Below are 13,110 nucleotides of genomic sequence, written 5' to 3' on the forward strand. Positions count from 1 at the left end.
ATATTACCTTTATCTATAAACATTGCTTTGCCTATAAACATTGTCTTGCCTTTATGCTTAGCCCATTGCAACCACATCTAACACTACAAAAAATGTTGTTGCACAACTTGCATCTGCAGGAGGCCTAAAAGGTGAAAGCCTCTGTTCAACAGTTTTCAGTTCGCATATTCAGTTCATGTATATTAACATAATAGAAGAAAAAAAAACACCAGAGAGAAAGAAGACCAAATTAAACTTCTAGTTCAATCCTTTCTCATTTCCTTCTGGCATCTCATCCAAACACTCCCTCTTAAAGAGGCAGAAGTTTGATATGTCTGTGGATCATGATCTGGACTGTTAGGGTTTCTGGGGGTTGGGGGAGTATTGTGCATCATCACCCACATACAGAAGTGACAGATTCAATCACTTGCACGAGTAAGAGACAGAATTTTTCACACATACCACCTTACTCCCCTCAGTTTTCAGCACATGCACAAGTAGCTGACAATGCACAAAAACTGCATGTGTGCAGGTACAAGCATGCACACCTTTACACATGCATGAGTGAAAGCTCAAGACCAACAATCTGAAAAATCAGGTTGCGCAAAATCTCTGCAGCTTCTAAACATGGGGATGTTCTGCCACGTATATATCTTTATTCAGTCCCCTTCAAAGGGATTAAGCAACATTGCCTTTTCTATTAAAGGACTACACATAGACATATGACCACATTATGTGAGGATTAGCTGAATAGGTAGATGTGTAACAAAAAGGTTATCCAGCAGACTTCTAGCCTAGTACGCAGAATAATTTTCATTCAGTAGCACTGCTGCAAAATTTAAGAACAATGTTTTTATCTACCCTCTTTTTGTACATAGTTCCTCCCTTCCACATGAAAGCAAATACTTAGCCAAAACTCTTCATCAATCTCTACTTGACACAGTAGCGTGCATACTTGAGCCTTGCCTTCTAGCTGTCATTCTATGGGCACTGCTAACCTTCCCCTTGTCTTCTTTTTTCATAGAATCATTCAGGTTGAAAAAGACCTCTAAATCATCTAGTCCAACCTTTTACCTAGTACTGGCAAGTCCACCACTAAACCATGCCACTAAGTCCTACATCTACACGTTTCCTGAAGACCTCCAGGGATGGTGACTCAACCACTTCCCTGGGCAGCCCATTCCCATGCCGCACAACCCTTTCAGTAAAGAAGTTTCTCCTAATATCCAAACTGAACCTCCTCTGGCGCAACTTGAGGCCATTTCCCCTTTTCTTATCACTTGGTGCTTGGAAGAAGAGCCCGATCCCTACCTCACTACAACTTCCTTTAAGGTAATCGTAAAGTACAATAAGGTCTCCCCTGAGCCTTCATCCCAGTTCCCTCAGCTGTTCCTCATAAGACTTGTTCTCTAGACCCTTCACCAGCTTTGTTGCCCTTCTTTGGGCATGCTCCAGCACCTCAATGTCCTTCTTGTAGTGAGGGGCTCAAAAACTGAACACAGAATATTTCTATTCTGACCCTTCAAAAAACCCACAGGGAAAAAATATCTCATGAATCTCCATGAAGGATCTCAAGATATCACATACATGCAGCTACTGCCAGCAGCACAAAGAAAAAGAAAATAGTGAATATATGAATAATGCAGGTAATCGCAGGAAAGGTTTTATGAAGCAGCCAGCCAGATGCAAACAAACCATTGCTCTTGCTTGTACAGGGACATGTTTAGGAAGCCCTCTTGGAGATCTCAGTGATGACAGCCTTTACATGCCACCCTCATGTTAGACCTGCCAGATTTCTGGTATTTTATAAATCCCATTGAAATCTTTTGCTCTTCATTGGTTCTGGGCTGTTCTGCCCAGTCCTCAAAGAGAGACTCTGCTCTGCTGGCAAGGATTTATTGGCAATCCTCCTCATTTGTTAGAGGAGGCTGGACCCTGATGCTACCTTGGAAGCATATCCCAAATCACCATAACCAGCCATTCAGTGGTGAAATGGCTTAATTTTGTCATAAACTGGCTGCAGAAGAATCACAAACATGTCTCCAAAAAAGAGTGACCTCTACAGTACTTCTGCCAACTGCTCTGCTGGTTTTTCAACCAACCGGAGAGCATAAACTGATACACTTTAAAAATAAAAAAAGTATCTTGTAGCTGAGATCTTCACTAAAATACTGGAGGATAAAAACTGTTTACTTATATGCACACATCTATCCTCCTAAGTAACTATCACACAGTTCCGAGTATATAAATAAGGACAGGGATTGTCTTAGGCTGTATTTTATAAACTGCAAAGTATACTGAGAACACTATAATTCATGATAACAAAAAAAGCAGAATGTTTTCAAAATTAGTAGAAACATGGCTTCTTTAAAAATGGGGCATATCAGAGGCTGATCTCAGCAGAGTACCAGTGTTTGGTGTCAGTGTAATTATATCAGTTCAAAACCAGAAAACCTCCAAAACCCAGGACTCTGTTAATAGAAAAGCAATCATTTTGCTCAATTTTTCCTTTGCCTACTCCTGTTCTCATTTATATACACAGCTAAAGTAGGGGATAACTCAATGAGCACATTAGTGCATGTGTTTTAAACAATAACTGCTCAGAGCAGACACCAGAAGAGCCTGTCTTCATGACTCATTACACACATAAAAGGAAAAAGTTCAACAGAAACACAAGCTGGTTCTTTCAAATAACTCCACAGCAGCAACTTGCTTAGTTTATTTCAGGTTTGATGGCCTGGCCAGTAGCTACTCCTATTCCCCCATAGCTACCACAAGCAGATGCAAAAGAATAGGAAAATTACAATTAAGTATAATTTACAGTGGAACAGTTCTGGCTAATAAATTCATCACCTCACTGAAACCAAGCAAACAAACAGCTGAATGTGATCCAGCTGTGATGATACACAGACCGATGCATTCAATTGCATATACCCGCTGCAGCCAAGAAAACCCTACTCACAAATCAAAGGCCAAGCTTCAGCAGCAAGGGCATTTTATAGCTAGGTTTGAGAATTATAGTCAGCAACTGTTTGAAAATATTTTTGGTGACTCAAGGTTTCTTAAAACAGGTTGATGAACTTTCAAAACATAATAATAAGATTGTATGGTCACCTAAAAATATCTATTGTGTCTGCTGTGTTGCCCTGGTACTTCGGGTGGTGGTCACTGCTGTCAGACAGTGTGGGATCTGCCATCACCGAGGAACAGTAAAGATGGTATTATCTTGTAAAAATCTGCTATTAATCTGGTTTTCCTCTCAATTTATTCTGAACTGTCTGATCTCCTCCCTCCAGATGCCGTTGGCTCCCTGATAACTTCCTTCCTTCCCTTCTCTCCTCTGTCATTTCAGACTTCTGTGATGTTCTTGTATTACAACATCTTGGCAGACTCACTAATCTTTCTCTTATCATCATTATCCATGGTTTCCATTGGAACTTCAAGGGCCTTTTACAATAATGGAAATAACCTGACATGTACTTGTGAGCTCAAAGTAAATAAGTCCAAACAATGAGATCCAGTGGTAAATGATGTGCTAATGATTGTTAATATCAGAGCAGAGATAAATTTTGCTATGTAGAACATTGTGGCTGAAAACTGCCATCTAAAATAATCTCTTCTGGACTAGCAGAATACTGCAGGGGACTCCAGCCTAATCCCATGCAGCATGATGACTGGATTCCCAAGGTCTGCATATGCAGCTGCTTGTGGTTTCCAAATTCTTACATACTATTCACTCTACTGAAAGAATAATTTGCTGCCTCAGTCCAGATTTCAAAGGTCTCCTCAGACAGCTCTCATGGACTTCATCCAGCACCTCGTTTCAAAGCTTAAAGTTAAAAAATGGCAATGCTAATTCTCAGTCCTTTCTCACTCCCTTGTTGAGTTCAAGGTCTTGGACACCAGGATAAGCAAACCTTTAATTCTGCTGCAAACCACTACAATCTCTCCTATCCAGTTTCTTACTCATTATACGTGGAAACATGTTGTAAAGTGCCAAAACCTCCATATAACACATTTTGCCACTTAACTGGGAGTCTACCAGCTATCGTAATCTTAGTTTTTTTTTTATCACCACTAGTGCAAGAAACCAACTGTATTTTTTTCAAAAATTCTCATTGTAAGCTTACACTATTTTCATAACCACTTTTGCAGAAGAGTAATTCAGATTCTGCCTTCAGTGTGATGCAGCTAAAAGGGGTTCACAGCCCCCCTGCTTATCAGTGGAAGCCTTTCCATTACTTGCAAAGGTCTCTGAATCAGGCTCAAAATGAGGGCAGAGTCTTTAGAGACTAGTATATGAGATGCAGAGTTCCTGCCAAAATACAAAGGTATGGAGTACTTGCCAAAGTCTTAAAAAAAAAAAAAGCCATAGCTCTATGATCCATCTGCTCAGAACTTGCCAAACACGTTCTTCATGCAAACTTGCAAATAAAAAGAACATATTGCACACATAACCCAATCCCTTTTATATCTGGATGGGCTACAGCTGCAGCAGGATTCCCTTACAATGTCAGCTGCTACTCACTTAAAGGTAAAAGAAGGTGAAGTGTGAGGGGGTAAAGAGATGAGCTGCTTAAGCAGGTCAGAAAAGAAAGGGAAATGATGTATGTCAGGGATTCACTGTGGCTGACTCATTGCATCACTGTGGTGAGGGGATGAGCCTCATGGAAGATGATGGAGTCTGAGAAGGGATTTCCTCTCCATTCGTTCCCCAAGCAGGGCCTTCCTCCCATTGCCGAAGATATATCTGCAGTGCTTGCTGGGGCCCCCTGCGGCTGCTCTGCTTGATTTACGTTTAAGCAGGCAGGAAGACTCTGTGTTGTGTAAGTGATAAACAAGAACGGAGGGTCTGGGGTCCTTCTCCTGGAAGATTTTGAAATATTGACTGCAATTTCCTGCCGTTTAGAAGATTTTAAGATAGCTCCTAAAAAAGATTTTACATAAAATAATGCAAAACAAGAAATCCTGTAAACTTATCTAGCGTTTAGATTTAACTTGCCAGAGGCACATTATGTTTTATTAAAATATCAACAAAGAGGAGCCAAAGTCAACAAAAACAGAGAGGGTTCTCCTGTCTCCTAGCCAAGCTCCCTACGTCCTTGCAGGGTACTCCTGTATTCATCCGCCTTCTAAGCTCAGGTCTCCCAACCCCTTCATCTGTCCTGTCTCTGATAGCCATATTTCATGTTCACATGCATTTCATCACGAAATTTTGGCATTAAAGTTTGTTTGCTGTTTTAATATTTGGACTTACTACTTTTTCTAAGATGCTGTCTTCTTTCACACGTCACTCCTCTTTCTTCCCTTCCTCTTGCCTGAATTGTTTTTCTTCCATCACAGTTCTTATGATTTGCTCTTCTCACCACCTACAGGCTTCCACCCAAACCACTCCCATCCTCCATTTTCTTCCCTCATCTATTCTTCTTCATACAGGCTTCTCTCCTACAAAACTGCACGTTATTTTCCTTTACCTCTCCTTCACAGCTTTTATTCGTTACTGGACAAGGAAGCAGGGCATAAGGAAGCCCAGAGTCCTTTTGTTGTCTCATCACACGTGAGTGATACGGAATTGTTTCTGGGGTCTTTTTGCTGAGGGCCTGTCATTTGCTCTTAAGTCGGAAAAGACTCTATAACACAGTCTTCTTTTTTTCGGACCCAAGAGTTGCTCTTTCTCATCTCTTGCAGCCATTTCTGTTCTCTAGCTAGCCCTCAGGTGAACTGTCTGGAAACAAAGCTTCCCAGCTTTCCTCAACACCTTCCTCACCTCCAATGGGCCTCTTAGCACCAATATGATATTCCCCAGCCCAGTAATTATCAAGCTGCAGTATTTGGTTCAAACTTGTGTGCGTCTCAGCCTAACGTGCATCTGATTTTCCTGCACAACTGCAGCCCGAAGAGCAAGAACCCAAATTCAGAGGCTTGTCTCTGACCTGTGTCCTACATTCCCTGTAATATACACACACCACAAACTGTAATAAATCTATCAGCTCTGCGTCCTACATTGCTGTCAGGTCAAGTTGGGAGTATGCGCAAGCTCATGCCAGTAGCTAATGGGGTATTATATACTTCAAGTTGTCTTCAATAACTGCTCTGTTCTGGCAAGAGCTAGCTGCATCCAAGATAAGTCTCAAATGGCAAAGAATATGATGCACCAGTAAATACTTCCTTTCACCCACACTCGCAGATTATTTGCCGAAGGTACTCTACACAGTCTCAAATGTAGCAAGTATTTTGTAAGGGATACAGTATTCAGAACAACAAAAAATAAATAAAAAAAAAGGATTCTGGAACAAAGAGAAAGCAGCAATTTGACTGAAATATGCTGCAAGTTAACTTCCTCTGATCCTCTGGTCTTCAGTTGCTGGGGGGCCAGGGAGGGCTGGTAGAGCCAAAAGTTATTAGGTCCACACTATACACTGAGATTGGCACTTCAAAGAGCACTGCACATTTGCCATTTAACCATAACCTTTCAACCTTTCATATTGCAAGAGTCTGGTTTCAGGACAGCAATACATAAATTGTGGTATCCAAATACTTGAGTTGTGGATCACAGCAACAGCAGTCAATTGGAACCAAATGCCCCAGGTGATGTGTGTAACACAGGCGTCCCGTACCAGCTGAGTGCCACCAACACTTCTTCCTGGGATTTTGTTCCATGGCACTAGAGACAGCACTTTTGGGAAGGAAAAAAAAAAAAAAAAAGCAAGCAGGGCCCCTCTGCTCTTGATTATACTTAGACCAATCTAGAGTAGCTCTACTGCAGCCAGTGTAAATTGCCTCAGATTTGCACCACTGAGATCTGGCCCAAATCTATAGCAGCTCACTTTAAACATATTCCCTAACTGAAAAACAAGACAAAACACTGTCTGAACTGAAAGCATTTGAAAGACTGATTGTGGTTTAAATTTAAATCTGACTCATAGTGGGGTAATATGTTCCACAGCATCTTTCTTCTTATACCTCCAAGCAAGGAGAGAAATCCTTAAACAAAACAGGTTAGACACTGTGTGGAGGGTATTCACTTCTTACTAGACCCCATGTGAGTGCCATGGGAGTCCTTGGCATGGACGGGACCATCCCCAACACAGAGAGACCAAAGGTCTGCTGCCACTTGCTTGCTCATCATAACCTGGGCTTTAGCCTGGTGCTGTACATTTATTTGCTTGGACACTTCATGCAGTACATCCCCTCATCCACCAACCACCAGCTACCCACATACACAGTAGCATCAGATAACAACAATGCTAAAATCCAGTGCTTTAGCTGCATTTTTGTGATGCTTTATGATGTGTTACCAAAACATGGCACTGCTTCCATAGGAAGCAATTATTACTTGTTATTGTTTGACCGTCTGTACATAATAAAACTACCTCAAAAACAATACCACAATGCTCCCTGAACAACTACTTTTTACCCCGCAAGGGTTTTCACTTGTCCAGCTTTGCGGTGGTGCCTATTTATTTTTTGGAATGCTTATTCATAAAAGGCAATTTTTTTTCTGAAGGGTGCGGGGACTCTATTCATAAATACATAAGCACCTTAATAAAAGAAAGATGTGATGAAGTCTTCAAAGCAGGGAAGAAAACTGATGAACAAAGACATTCCCATAACAACCAAGCTTTATCTGATCAAATTCCAATAAAGCCTGCATTTGGCATAAATCTTTAAAAACATAGCAAGGGCCACTGGAGGATGCTAAAGCTTTTTTATTTAATATTACTCTTTCTCCCTCCCCCAAGAGTACTTTATCCCCTTAATATTTTCTGAAGTCTTGGTGCACATTAAGAAGTGCATCATGAAACCACAGTACAGTGGAGAAGCATGGGAGAGCACTGGCTGCCCCTGAGGGTACACTGCTTCCCCTCCTTCCCTCCAGCTTCCCACTCTCCAACGTGCTGATAGCTCAGTGGCACCATAAGCGGATTAACCCTTACTTTCCAGCAGAAGAAATAACAGAAAAGATAGTGCCTTTAAATAACTTAATTCTTTATGGCTTCACTTAACTAGAGCCAAGAAAAGACAGAAGATTTTATACCAACATTATGAAAGAAGCTTAATTCCCACTTCTATGAGCTTTATGTTTTTTTTTTTCTACCTTAAAACTACTTAATTTGTGCACTGCATTTCCCCTCTGCACAGGAACACAGATGTGACTGACTAATCCTCAAATACCCAGAAAAGTATTTTGGGTGAAAAAAGACATTAAAGAAACTGCTTCTGCTCTCGGGGATTACCACTCACCCCCTGGCTCCAGCAGACTATTTGAAAGTTTGAAAGCTGGCAGCAAGATGCAGCACGTTTCACTGTGCTCTCTAAGCCTTGCCGAGCATCTTGAGAGCAGAGGCACAAGTTGAACAGAGGAAAACCAGCACTGCATGGGACTTTGCAAAGGGACTTAACTTAAATCCCATTAATTCCCTGGATACACTCCCCTGTGATCAGTGAGGCTACCTGAGAAACCAGCTTAGACTTCAAAGCCTGCAAACACCATGGAAGAACCATGAACATGTGGCCGGGGAGCTACCCAGCTCAGCAGAGTCCATGGACCTGAGTGGCAGGATGCGTCCAGGGCACCTCCAGAAGAATTCGTCTCCAGGACCTACTGCCCAGGTGCAGCTGGCTTGGCCAGTGGATAAACAAACACTTGCTCCCAAAACAAACATATCAGGGTCCTCTCTGTTCTGACCTTACCGCTGTGGGTAGGGACAGGATCCTGCTGTTCCTGCTCTGGGGCTAGGAGCAAGGGGCCATGGCTCTGGCTCACCATGCCAAGGAGCCCCAGACTGCCTTCCTGGAGTCAGTGCAAATAAGGGCTGCAGGAAAACACAGAGTCCTTCTCTGATGTGGTTTGGAAAAAGGAGCCAAGTGGAGCCGGAGGAAAGATTAGCTGAAAAGGTGCAGTCTTGCATTTCTTTCTCATTTTAAGGGTAGACCTGTAAGGTCAGAGGACCACACAAAGAAAGAATCAGGAGGAGAAACAAAATATTTATATTCTGCTTGCTTGATTTTTCTATGTTCCCTGCACGTCTGTCTCTAACTGTTCCTAAAATAGTCCTTCAGAGCAGTATTGTCCTTTCTACATCACTCGTGTGTACGCTGCTACTAAACTACCACTGGACAAAAGTGGATTGCTCTAGGAGACCTGCCTGTGGTCAGGGGCGCCTGCTTTTCCACTGAATCACAGCAAGAGAGCTCTTCCTCTCCCCAGGAGACTTTTGCCCCTCTCTTCCTGCTTGACTGAGAAAGAGGCGAAGACACAGCAACAACCATTCCCCGAAACTACAGGTATGAGAGGAATTTGAAAAACCCTCATCAAGAAGATCTCCTCGGCAAAGCAAAACACTAGAACAGTAGGCAACCCGAAACTTGGTGGGAGAAAAGAAAGAAAGAGAGAAAAAAAAAAAAAGCTAATAATTAAACATTGCTTATGCAAGACAAAAAAACCACATTGTTGCTTCTGGGCACAACAGCCCTGGCAAGCCCAGCACTATCTCACAAGACAGGAAGCAGTGCTTATGCATGGAGGAGGAGGAGCAGCCGCACTTGCCAAACCTACCAGCGATCTCCTTTGCAAGGCTCTCTCTCCATGCATGGCTTTTCAAGCTTCAAGTAAATATACCTGAGAAAGTTTCCAGCCCCTACAGAATATATTTGCCTCTCCCACTTCCAATTAAATGCACATCTTCCTCATTCTCTCTTACCCCCCATGTTTGTTCCCTCCTCCACTGTTTGACACCCCTATCACTACACAATCCTGAAGCTCCTCTAGCTGCACTATGGCACCAATGCCTCCTAGTCATCCTTCCCTGCCTTCAGCTCCTTGTTCTACTCTATAAAGTTGACATTTTTAGTTTTAGGATGCTTCTATAGCATTGTCCTGCAACACATCCTCCTCTCCAACTTCTCCTTCCATTTGCTTGTTGTTAAACACTGCATAGTCTCAAACATTGTGACGGAGATTAGGCATAGGAGGATTTAGGGACTCTGATACTCCTGCAGCAGAGCCAATGATAAGAAACCCAGGCAGTTCAGACCAGCCATCACAGAGGTAAGGTAATAGCTGCATAAAAGCTTTTGGGCAGCAGTACATAAAAGACTGCAAGAAGTGGTAAATATGACCAAAGGGCAGAGTAGGGGTGGAGGAGTAGAGGAAGGAGAAGACTAGAGAAGCTTATAAGGAGTAAAGAAGAGAGAAGCACTAGCAGGCAGCTCTCATCGTTTTGATATGTTCTCTGCAGGGAAATGCTCCAGCAAGAGCTTGTTTCTCTGCAGGAGAAGGAACAAGTATCATGCCTAGCATACACCTGGCACAAACACACTCACAGCTCACCGCCTCTGGCGAGCCTAATTCTTGGTTATAGAAAAGCTCTAATCCTACAATAACCAGCACCTCATTACTCACTCAACACTTCAATCAGTATGTCCCACCCAGTCTCAAAAAGAGACTACCTTACTCACTAGCTATATATTTATCTACAGGACCGAGGTACCTGCCCTAGGTGCAGGTGTCAGTCATTTCCATGGGCACAGGCTTGCTGGAGTCAGACTCTCAAATGAGCACCAGCTGTTTCTCGTCACAAGCCAAGTTCCCAGCTTAGTAAAGGCCCTTTCTTCCCTACCTCTGCTGAACCCTTTGCATCCTGCATTCCTCAAACACGGAGGTGCAATGAGCTGAGCTCAGGTAATCTCAGCTGTATTCCTTCCAGGTGCCTGATTAACAGCCCTCAGAAAGCTAAGGGATGCCATTACCTCCATTGAGGATGTCTGAATAGTGAGGTCAAGTCAGAACATATGATCATTTTGACAGATTGGTGTGGCAACAGCACAGGGACATGAAGCATAATTCTGTGTGATGGCTCTTACAAACCATGGACACCACTGACTTTCAAAGATTTCTGTTAGCTTTCTCTTTTAACAAGTGACATGTTATTTAGTCAACTTTTCTGCCAGCCTTTTCTTGGGAAGGCACACAGCCAGGTTGCAGTCTTGACAGCAAGCACCTGGTGACCACCTGCAGACCTAAACCCCATTCAATGGGGAATCACAATTCTCTCCTGTTTAAATAATGTTTTAAAAATCCAGTGCATCTTTTCCTGCTGTCAGTCTCTAAGGCTGGCTTATGCTGTCACTCCAGCAAGCAGAAATTGCGTCTCTGCTACAAGCTTAGTTTGCACTTGAGCATACCAGGCAGAAAAATGTGAACTTTGAAAGTGAGGGAGATAACTAACTCGAATTTGCACCCATGGGATCAGGCTTTACTGTGCTGCAAACTCGTGGCTGTGCTCAGGTGCAGCAAATGAGGGCAGCAAAAACAGGGCCAAAGAAGGGTTCAACACACTTTATTTAACAAGACGACTTCTTCCCTAGCAGGGTTTTCAGCTGAACAAATTTCAGGTTGGTAGAACAACCGTGAGTTTTAGCCAGTATAAAACTGCTAGGAGTTGATTCCTTTTTTTGCTGTTGGTTTTCTTGGTGAGATGAACTATACTTTACATGAAATATGCTCTAGAAAATAGTTCCACAAACATATGCACAGACTCTATGCAGTTAACCTTAATGGGTTTAGCATGTGTGCAAGCTGACTCACTACCTAGGTAAAGGAGCCTCTGCTTGAGCTTGTTCACATACAAAGGATGTTTTGTGGGGTTGTGATGGTTTCTATGCAAGACTGAATTTGCTTCTTCAGTGACAACACCATCTGACCAAGTTTATAAATCATCTCATGTCACTGGTTGAAGTGCAGGGTACAATTTGAAAACAAACAGAAAAAAGAAAAAATCTTATCAACACCCCAGAGTAAAACAGTCACTGGGTCATTTTCTTCCTCTCTCCTAAACTGCTGAATTTTCCACTGACTTGCTTTGAGCCCTGGGCCACCATACAGAAGTCAGTCCTGAAACTGCAATGACTTGAAACTCAGTTATTAACGATGACATTTCTGCAAGGAACAGTTAATAGGCTTATCCTGAACACTGGCCAGAGAGAGGAATTTGATTTCTTCTATGTAACCTACAGTGTAGATCAGGCGTTGGGAGAGAGAGGCCCTCAGAACTCCTTGCTTGGTGCCTTGTTCTGTCACTTACTTACAGCAAATCATCAACATGAAGCTTCCATACGCCACCTCCTTCGCTATATGCTGAATGCTAGAGTCCTGAAGCACACTTTCTAGAAAAGTATGTGTATTTCAGCTTCATATGACTTTGAATGAAGTTCTTTCTAGCACAGTCACAGGAAAAAAGCTACCTTTGAAAGAAAGCAGTAATAGCCAGAGCCTCACCTGGTACAGCTCTATCCGCTGCTCCGAGACCCGCGCCTTTGAGTTCTGCAGGCGGAAGACCCTGAACTCAGCCTTCACCAAGTTGGAGGCGTTCTTCTCCATTGCCGAGACATCAAATCTCACGATTCGGAAGTAAAGGCTGTAATAGCTTGGTGGGATGGCATCTGCAAGAAGGCAGTGCGATTGTTTATGTATTTTTTCAAATGATATAATACATTGTTCTTTCATACAATGCAATGCAAGACAACCTCAGCAGTAAGGGAAATATCTGTAGAAGGATTCAGTTTCCAATAGGCAATTTAATATCATTAACAATTTAACCTCCCAAAAAACAACCCCACATGTGTTTGATTACAGGAACAGCAGATTAATAGAGATTAACAACCATTTCCAACTCTATTTCAGGGCATGTGTTTAACCCCATTCTTTCTACATACTGGTGGAAAATCTTGTATGCTTCTAAATTGGAAAAAAATCAGAACAGTTGGTATCTGGCAAATGCCTTCAGACTTGCACAGAGTTCACAGAGATCTACTAAGAAGACAAGTAACAGGAAATCATTTGATATGTATACTTTCTAAAACCCATTTTCCCCCAGGGCATGGAGTATAAATTAGTCAGCTTCAGGTTTTGTTTCCTATTTAGCTATTAAGGATTTTTATTGGAATAAAATATTCATTCTGATTATAGCAATGGCAAAATTAGAAGAGGAAGAAGAAAGGGAAGTAAAAGACATGCAGGCAGTAGACATTATAAACAGAATTACATGTATATTGACCATTTGCAAGCAGTAAAAGTCATAAATAAAAGCGCCCCTCATTATATATTAGGGGGAAAGCAGAAAAAAGATT

General features: G+C 42.3%; 1 protein-coding gene across 1 annotated transcript in view; it reads right to left on the reverse strand.

Annotated features, from left to right (window-relative positions):
- Positions 1-13,110, reverse strand: part of TGFB2 (transforming growth factor beta 2) — a 73,159-nt gene that overhangs the window by 13,725 nt on the left and 46,324 nt on the right. Inside the window, exon 2 of the mRNA XM_035557605.2 lies at positions 12,260-12,423. Coding sequence (XP_035413498.1) covers positions 12,260-12,423 — 164 coding nt within the window. The remainder of the gene's footprint in view (positions 1-12,259; positions 12,424-13,110) is intronic.

The sequence above is a fragment of the Cygnus atratus genome, chromosome 3 (genome assembly GCF_013377495.2).
Source record: "Cygnus atratus isolate AKBS03 ecotype Queensland, Australia chromosome 3, CAtr_DNAZoo_HiC_assembly, whole genome shotgun sequence".
Lineage (NCBI taxonomy): Eukaryota > Metazoa > Chordata > Aves > Anseriformes > Anatidae > Cygnus > Cygnus atratus.